Source organism: Vulpes lagopus, chromosome 8 (genome assembly GCF_018345385.1).
Source record: "Vulpes lagopus strain Blue_001 chromosome 8, ASM1834538v1, whole genome shotgun sequence".
NCBI lineage: Eukaryota > Metazoa > Chordata > Mammalia > Carnivora > Canidae > Vulpes > Vulpes lagopus.
In genome coordinates this window covers 122,077,045-122,096,931 of record NC_054831.1, presented here as the reverse complement: position 1 = coordinate 122,096,931, position 19,887 = coordinate 122,077,045, and the positions used below count along the sequence as shown (strand labels likewise).

At 38.6% G+C, this 19,887-nt stretch overlaps 1 protein-coding gene across 3 annotated transcripts in view; it reads left to right on the top strand.

Annotated features, from left to right (window-relative positions):
• The window catches only part of WDTC1 (WD and tetratricopeptide repeats 1), a 62,143-nt gene that overhangs the window by 11,127 nt on the left and 31,129 nt on the right, over window positions 1-19,887 (top strand). For all 3 annotated transcript variants that reach the window (XM_041766542.1, XM_041766541.1, XM_041766540.1), the window contains exons 2-3: window positions 6,088-6,235; window positions 8,278-8,361. In XM_041766542.1, coding sequence (XP_041622476.1) covers window positions 6,188-6,235; window positions 8,278-8,361 — 132 coding nt within the window. In that variant the 5' untranslated portion in view covers window positions 6,088-6,187. The remainder of the gene's footprint in view (window positions 1-6,087; window positions 6,236-8,277; window positions 8,362-19,887) is intronic.

Sequence of the window (19,887 nt, the reverse complement as noted above, 5' to 3'; positions counted from 1 at the left end):
AAGGTGATATCAGAAAAAGCCTAAGAGAGGTTATTTCTTGGTTTGGGAATGCTCAAAAAATTTTCCATATAAACTAATGGTAACTGCTTCTTCACGTTATGTCACTGCACCTTAGGATAGGTTTCATAGGAATGATTTACTTTTGGATAGCAGGAGAAAGCTATATACAACATGTGGCCTTCGTTCACTTAGCATAATGTCTTTAAGTTTCATCCATGTTGTAACATGTATCAGCTCTTCATTGCTTCTTATGGCCAGATAACATTCCATTGTATAGATATACGACATTTTGTTTATCCATTCATCACTTGATGGGCATTTGGGTTTCTGCCTTTTAGCTATTATGAATAATCCTACTATAACCCTTCTTGTACACACTGTTGTATGGAGTTACTTTGTTTTTAACAAAGTCACCTTTTTCCTCCTGATCTTGCAATTCTAAACTAGCAGAGGTGAGAAAGACATCCCACTCTCTGTGCCCCATCAGCCTACAATGGAGTCCTCAATATCAGCTTTGTCTCTGGTAGAAAAGGAAGTAAGGGAGAAATGTAACCACACCACTTCTGAGCATAGATCAGAAGCTATCAAGTCTTACTAGAATTCAGATTTGGCTAATAACATCTGTTGAGCACCTACTGTAATCCAGGTACTATTTGTACCTGTACCTTCATATATATTTTATCATTTATTCCTCCAACAACCAATTTAAGTAGATGAGCATCCCCATTTTACACATAAGGAAATTGAAACTCAGAAGGGTTGAGTAACTTGCCTAAGTAGGTACTAATCGGTAAGAGAGGGCTGGATTTGAGGCCCAAGTACCTAAGTATTTTAAGTTTGCTTCCCTTTCTGCTACCAGAGTCCAAACAAGGACTATGGCACACCTGATATGGTTGGCTCCTCATGTTTATTTGGATATTACCATTCAATCTTTGGTTCCAAATGAGTTATCTTTGCCAGGTGTACTTTGTTCTAAGGCCTGTTAACCTCAAGCTATTATATTACTAGTACCTTTTTCCTTTTGCATTAGGAAGTAGATTAATTCCTCCAAATTGAGCTGTTAACTGAAATTTCTTATTAACTTCCTTTGTAATAGCAGAGATCTGCCCATGGTAGAAAGTTTTCCAATAACCTGAGTTAAAAATTTGTGGAAGAGATAGAGTTAAGTGGCGACATGCTAGGCATTTCAGACTCTAGGAGTAGAATATACCTTTTGGGAGGTATATCATATGCATGGGAGCTCATATTTACTCTAACATTATGTCATATGTTTTCCTCTGTGCCTTAAGCATTTTTTATATTTTTCATATTCCCAACTCCCAGAAGCTGGCTTCCTTCTTCCTTCTTTTATTGTCAACTAGAGTTGGCTTGCAGTATCCTCAATGACAGCAGATGCCATTCCTAAACCTTTGTACTTTACCTAGAGAAATGTTTTTATTGAGCTTTCTTGTTCTGCTAATTAGTTCTCAATGTCATTAGAGCTTTAAGATGAACATAAGTTCACTGTGCTATCCTTAGAATGAAGAATACACATTAAAAGTTGGTTGTGGTTTGTTACAGTCCTAGTTTTTTGCTTGTGATTTCCAAGTGCCCTTTCTTGCTCTCCTGCCATGTTTAGTTTGTTTTTCCCCACTGTCATTTTTGTTCTTTCTTCTAAGATGTATGAGTAAATGAGCATAAATAAGATTTAATTTATTATTCTTGTTGTTCCTTCTGAATTTACTGTCTAGCTGTTCATTTTGGTCATTTGCTTAAATTGGCCTTTTTCAGTCCCTTTAAGGTGTTCTGGTCACAATAGCCTTGGTGCCATTGATACTCAATTCATGACAACTATATCGTGTGCTCTTGAAGAGAATGGTCTGTGTTTGGCTTGTTCTTTGCTGTATTTTCAAAGTCTCGTGTGGTGCTGGAATACTAGGCATTGAAAATGTTATCTTATGGATTCTTGAAGTCACTTATTTCAGTATTTTTGCATCTCGGCAGAACTGAACACATTATTTGCATACTGCACCAGAGATAGAAATCCCCTTGATGTAGTCTTTTCTGGTGTTTAATCATAAATATATAACTTCCTTTCTTCAATTCTAAAATCTCCATCATGTCATTCTATATCTGTGAGTTCTCTTTGTTCTATGGAATTTACTATTCCAGGACACTCCTTAAAATAATGCTTTCAAATTTTGACTGTGATTAATTTTCTTCATATTCAAATGACTATTCCTTTATTGATTTTGTTATTTGTATTTGGGGGACTTGTGAATCAAAGTATGATACTAATTATGCCCCTTATAGATATGGGGGTATTTCCCTCCTAATGTGAACCTTTTAAATAATCTCTGCTTAGAAGTGTTTCCAGTTAATGATTGCCTGCCTAAAAAAGTTTGTAGAAGGTACTGAATCCATGTTTCCTGAAAGAGGAGTGAAGATGGGCTGTGCTCTAGAATGAGCTGTCTGCTGGTATGCTATCATTTCTTCTTAGGAGGGGATCAGAAGTGTTAACCAAAATACTAATGGAGCAGTAGTTTTATTAAATTAGACCTTTTGATTTTTAAATCTCTGCCTACCTGTCTGATATTGTTTTAAATCCCAGTTTTCATTTTACCATTTATCTGAATTGTAATGGCTTTTGTGTGTGTGTCTACTTTTTCTGTTGTTTCTCTTCTGTTCTTCCTTTTAGTTTTTTTTTTTTTTTAAGATTTTATTTATTTATGCCTTAGAGACACAGAGAGAAGCAGAGATATAGACAGAGGGATCAGGCTCCTCACAGGGAGTTTGATGTGGGACTTGATTCCCGGACCCAGATCATGCCCTAAGCCAAAGGCAGACGCTCAACCACTGAGCCACCCAGGGGTCCCACTTTTTCATTTTTGTAAACACACACCAATCTTAGCTAAAGTCACTTGCCTTTGATTTTCTGCTTTCTTGGGTGCTGTGTCTTTCATCCCAGTCAGTATTCCCCCATGTCTAGCGCAGTGCCTGATACTTAGTACAAACCCAGTTATTGTTTTAAGAAAATTAATGAATGAGTAGTAACAATTTAGTTGACTCCTATGGTATATTATCATAGTGAACATTACTCTAGGAAATTACATGATTTATTCATACATACAAAGTGATAGTGTACATATAGCTCTGGGCTTGAGTCTCTGCTCTAGCTTCACTTATTACCTGTGTGACATTGTGAAAATTGTTTCATGTCCATGACTCTGTTTCCTGTTCTGTGAGATCATGATAGTAACAGCATCCACCATACAAGCTTTTTGAACCAGTCTTCTCCTGTACTCTTTTAACAGTGGTTGTTCTTTCTCCTCAAAAGCACCCTCCCCAAGTTCTTTGTGACTTCTTCCCATTCACGTTTCACCCTGAGTGTCATCTTTTGAGAGGGTTCTTCTCTTTCAGGCAGGATTTGTAGCTGTAAGCAACAGAAACCAACTTTGGCTGATACTGAAAGGTTATTAGGGAAACTAACAAAATATCAGGGAAGGCCACAAAGCCAGGCTTGAAGAATGGGCTAGAACAAGGGAAGTTGGGTAGTAGCCAGGACTCTCAGCCAAAATCATTCACAGAACCAATCCCTGAGGTCACTGCTGCCGCTTATAGGGCTTACACCACTATGACCAGCTGACTGGACTTTAACGACCACTATAGCCACACTTTGCTGCCAGCATGGACTCTCCATGGTCCTCTGATTCTTTGATACCAGATCCTACTTAAGGTCTGAGGTTGATGTGTCTGTGTATATTAAGCCCTTAGCACAATTCCTGGTACATAGTAAGGGTATATTTGTCAACTTGCTATTTCTTAGCAGATAATAGTATATTATTCTAAGAATAAAATTAAAGAAAAAACTTGTACCTACATTATATCATTTGGCCTTTTTAGTAATCTTCCAAGAAAAAAAGTGTTGAGGCTGAAGCACGTGTGGCCCCTTCAGTGTTTGTCCTAGTTCTTCCTGTGCCTGTGAGACACAGGAATAAGAGCCTACGTGGAGAGACTGAGACTTGACCAAGGCTGCATAGCTTACTTAATACCAGATATACTCACTGATTTTGGTGTTCTTTCCATTCTGATAGGTCTCACCGTATATTCTTGGTGATTGTGGGGGAAATTACTGTTGTTGTTGTTGCTGTTGTTTTGGAAGATGGGGAGGTTGACCATTGTATCACAAACCATAACCATAAACATAATTGCAGGCCAGCATTAGTTTATGCTAATCTATCCAAATTCACATTTTTAATTTGCTGGCCAGATACCCCTGGAAAAGTTATCATGAAACCATAGTTTTCAGTTGGCATCCCTAGGTGTTCTTCATGTTCACAGGTTTTATGATTCTAAACAATGCCAGTGACTTCCATATCTCCCTGGTAATCCTAAGATGCAATACTGAGTGGCTCCCACATTGTGAGGGAAGGCTCTTGCCCTTTTAAGAGTTTATGATCCCAAAATAGATCATGAAGACATAAGTCCCAAAGAACTTGGGCTGAGTGTGAACATCTAATCAGTAAGATTTTTATTGCCCTGCTGTGTGCCTAATGCTAAAGAATAAAATTTGCAATGATATAGTGTTTATATAGTTTCTTTTGTGATTAAATGCCAAAGGAAAAGGAGTCTGCTTACAGGTCAGGTGGAGAGTGATTTCAGGAGGGTGTGCTAGGAATCTGTAGGAGGGCAGCTGATGGAAAACCAGGGCCAGGAGATCCAGAAGCAGTCTTGAGAATCCTGGTGGCTTGGGAGGGTTGGCAGAGAGGCTTGGTGGGTCCTGAAAGCCATCACCACAGCACAGAGGGCTATAATGGGGAAGAAAGACCAGACCTTCTATGTGGCTTCATTGGTACAACCAAGACCAAAAGTTGGAAATAACAGGAGGCAGAACTTTCCTTTAAAGCCTAGTGTTTGTTTTTTCCTCTAGCGTTTTCCCCCGATTGCAATATTAATGTGCTTTTATAGGAAAAAATTGAAAATATCAAAAAACAGAAGGAAAAAATCACACTACTCTTCAAAGATGGCTATTATTATTTTATTTTTCCTTTTTTCAACATAGCTTTAATAGTATTTAAAATCATGTTATATAAACATTTGGTGTGATACAAGCATTTTTCCTTCATAAGCAGCATTTCTAATGCTGCTTAATATCATATGGCTATACATTGCTGAGCCATTCCTCTATAATTGGAAATTTGGGCACTTTAAATTTTTTTTTAATAAAGTCTATGATAGGGGTACTTGGTTGGTAGAACATGGGACTCTTGATCTCAGGGTCCTGAGTTTGAGCCCTGTGTTGGGCATGGAGCCTACTTAAAATAAAAATAAAATAAAAACAAAATCTGTAATGAATATGCTTGGGTATAGAACTTTTGCATTTCTTGTATTTTTGCATTTTCTAATGGTAAGTTATCATAAATGAGATTAGTAGATCTTTCTAACCATCATAGTTTATTACAAAAAAATAAGTTGGTTCAAGAGGTGAGTGAGACTGAAAGCCTACCTACCAGGATGTTGAAGAGGGATTTCTTTATTAGATTGGATCTTAGCCATAACTACCTTTACATTTCCTGTCCACTCTTTGATTCTCTGAATCTGTTAGAGGGTTGAGTACTCTATATTGATACTGATTTGGTTTTGGAAAGAACCAAGATGAGGGTCAGGGATTCAAAATATGAGAAGACTGGTTGCCACAGATGCATAGTGAGCAAGTGAAATTTGAATCTTTCTTGCTGCATGCCTTGTTCTTATTTTCAGGATACGCTCCCACCATCCTTCTTACTGCTACCCAACCCTCCATTTTCTGGTGAAGCATACATGACTCTGTCTGTGTTTGTTCCCATACTTCCTGTGGCTCTGAGTCATTGTCTCCCCCACCACACACACACACACACACACACACACACACACACACACAAACACACACACCACCCTTTCACCTTCCAGAGGTTCTTCAACGCTAAGCAGCAGGGCTAGCCCACTGTGTCCTAAATCACAGGCAGTAGCCAGTTCACTAGGTAGGCTGGTGGGCTGTTTTAGGGATGGAACCAGAACTCTGAAGCCACCTTATTCCATTCCTCAGGGTTTGATTATTTTTTTCCCCAGGTAATTAAATGTGTGTCTTGTGGACCTGGGCTTGGCTGGAATGCTCAAGGGTCCTGAAGATCCTTCTATAGCTTCCTGCTGTTGAATCCATTAAGAGAAGATGGCAAAAGTCAACATAACTAGAGACCTCATCCGTAGGCAGATCAAGGTAAGCAGCTTAGACCTTTGAACCAGAGCATGAGGTCCTTTCTTCCTAACAGATTCATTTTACAGCTGAAGAAACTGAGGTTTGGAGTTGGTGACTTGCTTGAAGTCACACAACTACTTAGTGGCAGACCCAGGACTAGAATGAAGGTCTCTTGACTCCCATCTTTTGCCCAAGAACAGGGAAATCATGGAGACTCCTCTGTCCCCATGCTGTGTAACTGCTGAAATTAATGGAGGCTGGTGAGAGAAGGGAGCCATCAGTGTGTTGTGCATGTGTATACACAGATGTGTGCATATATAGGTGTGTGTGGGGGTGCAGCAGGAGAAAATATGGCATCTTCGTGTTGCTCCACCTGCTAAGTTGTACATGTAACAGAGCCTGGAAGAGTCTTAGTCCCAGTTCACATAGACTCTTCCATTTCTTTAAGGGTCTCCTGCACCTGACTTGTGCAGTTTGTACATTCTGTGAGATGAATGGATGACAGGCAGTCAAGTTTATTTAGCAAGGTTGCCCAGGCTTTGTCAGAGAAACCCACAGTAAAAGAGTGCAGGGATTTAATGGAAGAGTTTCCAGCAAGACATGATATGCTGGTGTATTAAGAGCTCCAAGCTGGGGTCAGGAGCTTAATCTCACCACTGACCTAATTACCTATAAGACTTGAGTCAATTACCTCCCTGTGTTTTCTGTTGTTAAATGATAATAATGTCTGTCTTTAGGCTGATCATAGAGAGTGAAATCTGAAAGAACATGAGGAAGTTCTTTGAAAAGGTTTTAAGTGCTAAAATTTTTTTTTAATTAAAAATCTTTTAGGGACACCTGGGTGGCTCAGTGGTTGAGTGTCTGCCTTTGGCCCAGGGCATGATCCCGGGATCAAGTCCCACATCGGGCTCCTTGCAGGGAGCCTGCTTCTCCCTCAGCCAATATCTCTGCCTCTCTCTCTCTCTCTCTCTCTCTCTCTCTCACTGTGTCTCTTATGAATAAATAAATAAAAATATTTTTAAAAATCTTTTAAAAATTAAGTGGTATGCAGCATAAGCTGTGATCATCATCAAAAAGGATTGAGTGTATGCCTCTACATGAGCCATGTACTTGGTGCACAACAATCTATGTTTCATGTGTTTTTCCTTGCATCCCTGAATTCTTTGGGAGCTTTGTCCGTTTGTGGGGTTTTTTGTAATTTCGTTAGCATGGATGACCCTCAAGGGCTAGGATCATTTCCTAGAGGCATAGAATCATAGAGTTGGAGGAACCATGCAAGTTATTTATTTTCTTTGAATATCCCCCACAAGGGATCCCTGGGTGGCGCAGCGGTTTGGCGCCTGCCTTTAGCCCAGGGCGCGATCCTGGAGACCCAGGATCGAATCCCACATCGGGCTCCTGGTGCATGGAGCCTGCTTTTCCCTCTGCCTGTGTCTCTGCCTCTCTCTCTCTCTGTGACTATCATAAATAAATAAAAATTAAAAAAAAAATAAGTGAATATCCCCCACAATATGTGTCCTAAAAATGATGCCCACCCTCTCTAACCTAAAAATGGAAACTCTGTTGTTTTCTTTTTTTTTTTAAGATTTTATTTATTTATTCATGAGAGACACAGAGAGAGAGAGGCAGAGACATAGAGGCAGAAGAAGCAGGCTTTCTGCGGGAAGCCTGATTCAGGACTTGATCTCAGGACACCTGGATCATGACTTGAGCCAAACACAGGCGCTCAACCACTGAGCCACCCAGGTGTCCCTGTTTGTTGTTTTCAATTTTCTTCTTCTTTCTTCTTTCTTCTTCTTTCTTCTTTCTTCTTTCTTCTTTCTTCTTCTTCTTCTTCCTTTTTTTTTTTGTAACCCAACAAGCACAATTTAGTGCTTAATTTTACAGTCTTTTATTATTCTCTATAATCCCTGCCCAAGTATAGTGCAGGCTCCTGCAGGCCAACTTCTTGTTATATTTCATAACTCCTGTGGTGCCCAGCACAGTGCTGGATACATAATAGGCACATCATAAGTCATGTTGGATTGAATTAATGAAACTGTGAATTTGTTTTTGTTCCCCAGGAGCGAGGTGCCCTGAGCTTTGAGCGGCGCTACCATGTCACTGACCCCTTTATCAGACGGCTGGGCCTGGAAGCAGAGCTACAGGTAAGAAATCCAGTTTGCATCCTAGGTGCAGATAGCTGGCTCTCCATTCTCTGTCTGTAATCTTTTGCATTAATCAAGGCATAAACAAGATTTTCTCTGCAGGTCATATCTGATGGTTACCTCTCCTTTCCAGCAGTTTTATTGGGCAGGTAAATATAGGCAGGTGAATCAAAGTTAGTGATTGGCATGGTCACACAGAAATTGTTTTTTGATCATATTATTTGCTTTGTGCTTGGAAAAAAAAGATTGTTGAAAGGCATACCACTGTTTTTACTATTGGCATGGACAATAATCTTACCTTTGCAGAGGAAGTTAGAGTTTACATAGTGTGTTTACATACACACACACACACACACACACACACGCTTTCTCATTCTAGCTTCAAAGTAATGTTGTGGGGAGGTATATAGGAAATAGGTCTTTAAAAACAAAGTTTAGAAAGGTCCAACACCTTTTCCAATGTTGTCCAGTCCATGGAGAGCCAGGTCCTCGGTCCAGAAGTTCAGTTTTTTCATTATGTCTAACACAGAGACACTCCATAATGTTAGTTCCAGTCCCTTTCCTTCCTCCAGATCATGTTTTTTTTTTTTTTTTTTTTGAGATTTTAATTTATTTGAAAGAGACAGACATAGATAGCACAGAGATAGCCACACAGATAGCAAGAGAGAACACCAGCAGCGGGGAGAGGGAGAAGCAGGCTCCTCACTGAGCAGGGAGCCTGACAACGGGCTTGATCCCAGGATCCCGGGATCATGACTTGAGCTGAAGGCAAACATTTAACTGACTGAGCCACCCAGGGGCCCCATGAATCATGTTTTTAATCCAACTTTTAGCTGTCCTGTCCAACTTAGTGTTATCTGCAGGTTGAGTTAGAATTCTCTTTGCTTCCTTCAAGTTCGTGTTTATAAATGATCATGTTGATCTTAGAAGAAGACTAGACAGAAATTTTTTGAATGTTCACAAGTGTTATCTCGAGGTAGTGCGACTTACAGATGATTGTTACTACTTTCTTTTAATTATATACTTTTATCCGTTTTAAAATATAACTACATTAATAGGGCAGCCCAGGTGGCTCAGCGGTTTAGCACCACCTTTGGCCTAGGACATGATCCTGGAGACCTGGGATCGAGTCCCATGTCAGGCTCCCTGCATGGAGCCTGCTTCTCCCTCTGCCTGTGTCTCTTCCTCTCTCTCTCTCTCTCTCTCTCTCTCTGTGTGTGTCTCTCATGAATAAATAAATAAAATCTTTAAAAAAAAATAACTACATTAATAATAATCTTGAAAAGATAAAAATTAATAAAAATTACTTCTTAGTCCCATTTCCCTAATAGAATTACTATTAGCATTTTGTGTACTTCCTTTTATCTCTTGCATATTTTCACGTGATTGTAATCCTACTCTACATTGAATTTTGGATCTTAACATATAATAATCCTTTTCTCCATGTTACCAAGTATTCTTCACAACTTTCACTTATAATTTTTCTGATTATAGAAGTAATAAATATTATCAAAGTAGAAAATATGGAATAGAAAAATATAGAGAAAAAAATAAAATTACTTTAAATTCTATCATTTAGAGATAAATATAATTAACATCTGGTAGGCTGCCTTTGGATGTTATAAAGCAGAATACTAGTTAATAAATGGGTATTACAGCTGGATAAGTTTAGTTTTAAAACTTGTTTCCAGGCAGCCGGGTGGCTCAGCGGTTTAGGGCCGCCTTCAGCCTAGGGCCTGATCCTGGAGACCTGGGATCAAATCCCACGTCATGCTCCTTGCATGGAGCCTGCTTCTCCCTCTGCCTGTGTCTCTGCCCACCCCCCCTCTCTTTCTCTTTCTGTGTGTGTGTGTGTGTGTGTGTGTGTCTCTCATGAATAAATAAAATATTTAATAAATAAATAAGTTAAATTTTTTTTTTTTTTTTTTTTAAAGAGAGAGGTTGGAGAAAGCAATGGGCAGGAGGTCAGGAACAAGGGCCTGACCTATGGTGGAGGGAAGGCATAGGCTGATGCCATGTAATGCTTCTTTTTTTTTATAATTAATTTTTTTATTATTTATTTATGATAGTCATACAGAGAGAGAGAGAGAGGCAGAGACATAGGCAGAGGGAGAAGCAGGCTCCATGCACCGAGAGCCCGACGTGGGATTCGATCCCGGGTCTCCAGGATCGCGCCCTGGGCCAAAGGCAGGCGCCAAACCGCTGCGCCACCCAGGAATCCCCCAATAAGTTAATTTTTAAAAACCTGTTTCCTTGAGCTGTATGGCCTTGTACAGGTTATCCCTAGCTTCCTGATCTGTGAAATAGATCTGTGAAATAGAGCAGTAACTGAGAATTGTTGTGTTGGTTAAATGAGATTTGTGTGAAGCACTAACACAGTGCCTGGATCATAGAGAGCTAGTTCAGTGATAACAATTATGATTCTTAAGTCTTTCATTTTTTTCCCATGCTTATATAAATTTTTTTGCCCACAAAATGGGCCTTGTACCATTTAAACAATTTGGTAAACTCTTTTATACTTTTCAATCATGATTGCTTTCCCATATTTCTAAAAAATTATTTGAAAACATAATTTTTAAAAAAGATTTTATTTATTTACTTAATTGAGAGAGCACAGAGGGAGAGGGAGAAGCAGACTTCCCACTGAGCAGAGAGCCTGATGCACAGCTCAAACCCAGGACCCTGAGATCATGATATGAGCTGAAGGCAGATGCTTAACCAACTGAGCTACCTGGCACCCTGAAAACATCATTTTTAATACATTTATTTATCTTAGCATGAATTAAAGCAAACAGCAACAAATTGTCATTGACTTATTAAAGCCATGCATTTGCAGTAACAAAACAAAACAGGTTTTACTTAAAATGTCCTTGATGTGAAGCAGTAAAAGTTACTAGTTTTATTAAATCTCAACCCTTGGAGATCCCTGGGTGGCTCCGTGGTTTGGCCCCTGCTTTTGGCCCATGGCATAATCCTGAAGTCCCGGGATCAAGTCCCACATTGGGCTCCCTGCGTGGAGCCTGTTTCTCCCTCTGCCTATGTCTCTGCCTCTCTATCTATCTCTCTGTCTCTCTGTTATTCTCATGAATAAATAAATAAATAAATTTTTTAAAAACACCTTATGAAAAAAAATCTAAACCCTTACGTACACATCTCTTTAGTATTCTGTATTGGGGATGGGAAGTACCCATAAAGTACTACTAGTGCACACTGCACTATGATGGTTGTCTTGAGGAAAGAGCACTGGTGCAATTGTTTGAGTTGCAAGCCCAACCAACCACTTTTTTCATGAAGTACTACTATCTGAAAGAACCAGACAAAAACTGGTTATTCAAATATGAGTATTTGGTGTACTTTTTCTTAAAAATAAATGAACTGAGCAGTTAATTCAAGAAAAACAACTGACAGTATTTGTTGCTAAGGATAAAACTTGAACATCTAGGGAAAAAAAAACAAAAAACAAAAAATAGAATATAGGAAAACTTGTATCTGCTGCAATGAGCTTGATAACTTCTCAATACTTAAAAGGGTTTTTTGACAGGATCTGTGGTAATAATGTATAATGAATGTTAACATTGAATATCTTTAAATTCAGTGAGTCACTGTTTTCAAAATGACAAATGTATGGTGTAACAGACTCATACATGTTTAAAAGACCTATGCATAAAAAAAAGACCTATGCATAATATGTACTAGACCAAGGCATTTTAACATAGCAGGGTACCAATAGTTCATTTATATGGTTTCAGATTCTACACTCTAACTTAAGAAACCATTACTTGTGAAGTTTTGGTGCAGTATCAAAGAAGAATATCTAGAATTATCTGAAAAGAGTATTAAAATACTCCTCCGTATTGCAACTACTTATCTTTGTGATGCTGTATTTTCATTATATACTCCAATCAACCAAAATAACATATTGCAGCAGACAATACAAAAGTAGATATGAGAACCCAATTACCTTCCATTAAGCTAGACATTATGTAAAGCAATGCCTCTCTTTTCATTAAATTCTTTTGTCTTAGAAAATATATATACTTTTCATTTAAAATGTATTAACTTTGTATTAACCAGGTGGCTCAGCAGTTTAGCGCTGCCTTCTAAACTGATCCCAGGGTCTGATCCTGGAGACCCGGGATCGAGTCCCACGTCGGGCTCCCTGCATGGAGCCTGCTTCTCCCTCTGCCTGTGTCTCTGCCTCTCTCTCTCAGTCTCTCTCATGAATAAATAAATAAATCTTTTTTAAAAAGTCATTTAAGAGATAGAATAAACAGAATTCTTGGTGACTTGATATGAAAAGTTAGGAAAGGGGGAGTCAAGAGTGAAGGTCAAGTTTCTGGCTTGCCTGACATGTAGTATCATTCACTAAGTTAGAGAGCACTGGAAAAGGAATAGGTTTGAGGGGAAAGATAACAAGCTCAGTATGGATGTTCTGGAGCTGTATGCTGTGTGTTATTTGGTGCTTTCTGGATAAGTAGTTGGAATACTTGGGTCTGAGCTTAAGATAGAGGTATATACTGGAGATGTTGATTTGGGAGCAGTAAGCACCATAGTGATTGGATCAGTGAAAGAGTTTTGGTTCCCTTTGGGGAATGTGTAGTGGGAAGAAAGCCTAAGGTAGAGACCTAAAGAAGACCACCGTAAGGACCAGTGAACAAGGAAGAATATGCAAAAGGTACCAAGAAAGAGTAACTAAGGAATAGGAAAGAAAAGAGACGGTGATGCTACAGAACCCAGAAGAAAGTTTCATTGAGGAAGTGGTCAGCACTATCAAATACTACCAGGGGCCAAGTAAGATAAGGATTAAGAAGTGTCCATTGATTAAGGGCAAGGAAGCTGAATAGTAACCTTGGCATGAGCCATTTTTGTATGTATGGTGTAGATGATAGAAATGGGTTGAGGAATTACTGGGAAGTAAGACAGTGAAAATATTGAGAATAGCTACTCTTTCAGTGTAGCTATGAAGGGGAAGAGAAGTGGAAGGCCATAACTAGATGTAAATTTGGCATAAAGGAAGTACTTTTCTGGGCAGCCTGGGTGGCTCTGCGGTTTAGTGCCGCCTTCAGCCCAGGGCGTGATCCTGGAGACCTGGGATCCAGTCCAGTCCCATGTCAGGCCCCCTACATGGAGCCTGCTTCTCCCTCTGCCTGTGTCTCTGCGTGTGTGTGTGTGTGTGTGTGTCTGTGTGTGTGTGTGTCTCTCTCTCAAATAAATAAATAAATAATTTTTTTTTTTTTTTGTTAAAAAAGGAAGTACTTTTCCAGATTAGAGGAACTTGGGCTTATTTAATTACACAGGGAAAGAATCAGTATAGAAAGGGAAGTTGAAGATAGAGGAGAGGGATGCCTGGGTGGCCCAGTGGTTGAGCGTCTGCCATCATTTCAGGGTGTGATCCTGGGGTCCCGAGATCAAATCCTCCATCGGGCTCCCTGTGTGGAGCCTGCTTCTCCCTCTGCCTGTGTCTCTGCCTCTCTCTCTCATGAATAAATAAATAAAATCTTAAAAAAAAAAATGAAGAAGAAGAAGAAGATACAGGAGAGCTAGAATATCATCCAGGGTTGGGGTTCTGTCTGATAAATGTTGGAAGAGTATGATTTTAGTAATGAATCATGGATTCTTAGGGGAATAGGAAGGGAAGTAAGAACATAAGGCAGTATGTAAAGAGAGAATAGAGGGGTTGAAGGTTGACTGACTTTGAGGACTTTTTGAGGATGAAGAATCAGTGAGGCATGACTTGAGATTATATATATGTATACATACACACACACACTCTTTTCATTTACCAGTGTATCTTGGAAATCACTTGTATCAGTTCGTAGAGTTCTTTTTCATAACTGGATAGTACTATATTATGTAGATGAGCCAAGATTTTTTATTTTTTAAATATTTTTTTTATTTATTCATGAGAGACACAGAGAGAGAGAGACACACACACACAGAGACATAGGCAGAGGGAGAAGCAGGCTCCATGCAGGGAGCCTGATACCCGATGTGGAACTCCATCCTGGGACTCCAGGATCATGCCCTGGGCCAAAGGCAGGCGCTCAACTGCTGAGCCTCCCAGGCGTCCCATAGCCAAGATTTATTCAGTGAATTTCCCATGTGTGGACTCAGAGTTGTTTCTAATAGTTTATAATTACAACAATACCATCATGAATAACCTTGTGTATATGTATTTTAGTTTGGCTGGAGATGTATCTTTAGGGTAAAAACCTAGAAGTAATAGTGCTAGCCAGAGGGTAAACACATATATGGTTTTGTTAGACATTACCAAATTTTCCTCCATGAGAGTTGCACCATTTTGCCTTCCCTGTAGTAATCCATGAGAGTGTCTGCTTCTCCACTACTCAGCAACAGACTGGGATGTTAGGCTTTGGAATTTGTTTTTTACCATTCTAACAGATGAAAAATGGTATTTCAGTATATTTTTAAGTTATATTTCTCTTATGAGTCAAATTGGATATCTTTTCCATATGTTTAAGGACTATTTTAATATAATTTTTGCCAATTTTAGTGTAACAAAAGAAGGGGAATAAGAATTTATAGAGGTACCTACATATTTTTGCCAACACAAGCATAGAATAGATAAGCAGAAACTAGTGAAATCGGTCACCCCTAGTGGATGGAAGATAAAGGGTAAAGAGGTTGAGAAAAGGGAGGCGACTTTTTTCTGGACATTTTGGAAGAGTTTTTACTTTTATTTTTTATTTTTTTAAATAAATTTATTTTTTATTGGTGTTCAATTTACCAACATACAGAATAACACCCAGTGCTCATCCCGTCAAGTGCCCCCCTCAGTGCCCGTCACCCATTCACCCCCACTCCCCTTCCACCACCCCTAGTTCGTTTCCCAGAGTTAGGAGTCTTTATGTTCTGTCTCCATTTCTGATATTTCCCACACATTTCTTCATATATAATATATCAATGTTGTTCTCACTATGGGAGAAAGGAAATTTAGATATGGAATAAGGAAAGGCAAAGAATAACTCTAAGGTAATGGATTGGAGTTAGTATCAATATGAACTCATAGTTTGGAGCACCTGGGTGGCTCAGTCTGCAGAGTTCTGGGATCAAGCCCCTCTTCGGGCTCCCTGCTCAGCGGGGAAGGGAGTCTGCTTCTCCTTCTTCCTCTGTCCTTCCCCTTGCTCATATGTGCCCACCGTCTCTTGCTGTCTTTCTCTCTCTCTCTCAAATAGATTAATAAAATCTTTTTTAAAATATGCACTCATAGTTTAACAAATATGTATATATTAATATATACTTGCATATTCCAGCTCTATGTTTTGATAGAGTCCAGAAGTAATAATACCTCAATAACTATAAGCTGTATAAATAGCATTCCCCACTAAAAAGAAACTAAAAGGTCTTAGAAAAATAACAGATTCTAGGTCTCAGACAAGGAGTGTACAACATATTCTAGCAGAAGATAAAAAGCAAAGAAATAGATGAAAAATGAAAGAAGAGAGATATCATTAGGACACAGGGGCTAAAAAAAAAAAAAGGACACAGGGGCTAGCTCAAAAGGCATGCTACTGGCCAAATCTTTGACAATCTTTTTTTTAAAGATTTTATTTATTTATTTGTTTGTTTGTTTGTTTGTTTATTTATTTATTCATTCATGAGAAACACATAGAGAGGCAGAGACACAGGCAAAGGAAGAAGCAGGCTCTATGCAGGGAGCTGATGCGGGACTCGATCCCAGGACTCCAGGATCACACCCTGGGCCAAAGGCAGGCACTAAACTGCTGAGCCACCCAGGGATCCCCAACTATTTGAACATCAGGATGAATAGTGACAGTAATGAATTAAAAAATAAAAAATATCTGAGTTACACTGGTAAGAGAGAGGGAGGGAGAGAAGAATGGGAGGGGAAGAAGGACAGAGAAAAGCCCTTTATTCCAGTTGATTGCCAACTCCTGAATGAAGAAATGATAGAGTTTGAAAAATCACCATTTTATAAACATCATACCACATTATCCTAGTAATTGATTCAGACAAGAATAATCAAATAGTGAAACCTTTGAGTGGAAATGTTATAGACATTAGGACCTTTATTTGCACAACGTAAAAGTATTTCCTCACAGATAACAAAAGGAAAATAGTAAAATTATAGGGGAGAAACTTGAGAGATACCACCTTAAGCAAGACAAATAGTACACATACACCACCAAATTATGTACAATGACAAAGACACAAAATTGCTTAGGGAGTATTTCTGTCAAAATTCATTACCTAAATCTAATCATGAGAAGATAATCAGACAAATCCAAATTAAGAAACATTTCTCCAGGATAGCTCTATATTCTTCAAAAATGTCAATGCCATAGAAAACAAGATGGGCTGAGGAACTGTTGTTCCAGGTTAAGGGAGACTAAAGAGAAGCTGACCTCATTGTCATCCCAGTTTGGGATCCTAGATTGGATCCTAGATCAGGAAAAATCAAAAGAGCATTATTGGACAGTTGGTGAAATTTTAATATGGACTACATATTAAATGATAGTGATGCAATGATATCAGTGTCATATTTCTCAATTTTGATAATTGTGCTCTGGTTAAATAAAAGAATGATCTTGGGATTCCTGGGTGGCTCAGTTGGTGAAGCCTCCATCTCTTGATTTTGGCTCAGGTCATGACCTCAGGATTGTGAGATAGAGCATTATGTTGGACTCCATGCTATGTGTGGAGCCTGCTTGGGATTCTCTCTTTCACTCTCCCTCTGCCCCTTTCCCAGCTCTCACACACACACACACTCTCTCTCTCAAAACAAAGAAAAAAAATGAATGATCTTATTCTTAGAAATATATACTGAAGTAGTTGCATGTGTAAGGGGTCCTGAAATCTACAACTTATTCTCAAATAGTTCAGGAAAAAAAATGGATTATGTGTGTAGAGAAAGGAGAGAAAGGGAGAGGGAGTAAGCAAATGTGGCAATGTTAACAATTAATGAATTAGGGGAAAGGTATATATGGGTGCTTTTGTATTATTCTTGTACCTTTTTTATATGTTTGAAATTGTTTCAAAATAGAAAGTTATGGGGTGCCTGGCTGGTTCAGTTAGAAGAGTATATGACTTTGATATTGGGGTTGTGAGTTTAAGCCCCACATTGGGTATAGAGATTACTTAAAAAGAAACTGGTGCAGCCACTCAAACAGTATGGAGGTTCCTCAAAAAAGTTAAAAATAGAACTACTCTACAACCCAGCAATTGCACTTCTAGGTATTTATCCAAAGGATATAAAAACAGTGATTCACAGGGAGTACATACATCCTAATGTTTATAGCAGCAACGTCCACAATGGCCAAAATATGGAAAGAGCTCAGATGTCCATTAACAGTTTAATGAATAAAAGAAGATGTGAGATACACACACATATGTATACACACAATGAAATATTACTTAGTCATCAAAAAGAATGAATCTTGCCAGTTGCAGTGATGTGGATGAACTAGAGGATGTTATATACTATAAGTGCAGTAAGTCAGGGAAAAACAAATACCATATGATTTCACTCATGTGGAAATTAAGAAACAAAACGTAGGGGAAGGGAAGGAAAAATAAAAACAGAAGGAAGCAAACTATGAGACTCTTAGCTATAGGAAACAAACTGAGGGTTGCTGGAGGGAAGGTGAGTGGGGGTTAGGGTAACAAGGGCACAGGATGTAATGAGCACTAGGTGTTATATGCAACTGATGAATCACTAAATTCTTCCTCTGAAATTAATAATACACTATGTGTCAACTAAATTTATTTTAAATTAAAAAATATTAAAAATAAAAATAAAATAAAAAGACAAAAAATAAATAAAACTTTTACAAGTTTAAAATGTTCATTAAGAAAATACAAGGAGTGGTGTAGTCAGTTAAGCATCCAATTCTTGGCTTCAGCCCAGGTCATGATCTCAGGGTCCTGGGATTGAATCCCACGTTGGGCTCTGCATTCAGTGTGTAATCTGCATGAGATTCTCTCTCTCACTCTCTGCCCCTGATCTTGTGCTGTCTGCCTCTCTCTAAAATAAATAAAATCTTTAAAAAGAGAAAATAAAAAGAACTGGTATATTGGCAGCAACTGAGTAAGAGCCAGAAAAGAAGTTGAGATTAGAGGATTTAAGTTTAATATTAATTAGTATTAATTCTAAGATGTTCTAGTATGTATTTTCCTTGGACATCTTTGCTGAGCATTCCACGTCCCACTTTAGTTACATGTGCTAGCTCATCTTGTCTTGGTGAGTTTTAATGTCATAACTGGACAGGAGCCAAATATCCTGGGATTCCAGTTTATAGCCTGCAGGGCAGGGATCCTGAAATCTACAGGGTCCTGAAATTTTTCTGCAGGACACTTTCATTTTTGGTGCATCATCAGGATCTCCCAAGTTCCACTTTAAAGTTTTGACCACACTTTGATCCATTCTATTTCTTTCACTTGTGGGGTTTCTTGGCACAATGTTCCACACCTGTAGAGAGAGGGAGAGGAAAGGATCTTCCTTTACAAATAAGAAAAGTAAAATCTAGCATTTCCAAGGTTACATAAGTGGTAGAAACATGATTAATAACATTGTATCAGGCGTGTCTGGCCACACAGTTCATAATCCTTCCTACCTCAACCATGTGTCTACTTTTTTAGAAAGGGTTGAGCAGTACCTGGCTGGCTAAATCTGTAGGGCAGGCAATTCTTGATCTCTGGGTCATGAGGTCAAGCCCCACATTGGGTGTAGAGCTTACTTTAATTAATTAATTAATTGGTTTAACAAATAGTTCTTGGCTTAGTGGATTTATTCTCTTGCCTTATTAGTTTTTTTAAAAGATTTTATTTAATTAATTTGAGAGACAGAGAGCATACAAGCAGGGGGAAGGGCAGAGGGAGAAGCATACTCTCCACTGAGCAGGAAGTACAACTTGAGGCTTGATCCCAGGACCCTGAGCCAAAGGCAGCTGCATAACTGACTGAGCCACCTGCCTTATTAGTTTTCTTAATATTTTCCTTATATAAGTTGCAAACATTACATATCTCACCTTCACAATATGGCTTGATTTACTTTTTTGTTTGTTTTGTTATATAATTTGAGCATAAATTCACTAGAAACAAGTCCTATCAAACTAGATTGGTTTTCTTTTTGAATATAGTAGTAGACCAGGGAAGTTTTATTCTTCCTTATTCTAACAAAGACTTGTCAGAATTCTTTTTATAATATCCTTATAGAGAAGTAAATTATATACCAAGTTTATTAAATAGTCACCCAAAGGAAAAGATGGAAGTGAGACCTGACTTTGTGAGAGATTTCAAGGAATGTCCTTCAGATCAGGGGTCAGCATATCAGGGCCAAATCCAGTCTGCCGCCAATTTGTTGGCTTGTTTTTAGTTCCTTTTTTATTTTATTGAAGTATACGATTCAGTGTGTTTTTTAGTGTATTCACAAAGTTGCATAACTATCACCACTATCTAATTCTAGACATATTTATCACCCCCAAAGAAACCCTTTACCCATATTAGTTATTCCCTCTCCCTGCCAGCCCCTAGTCTACTTGCTAT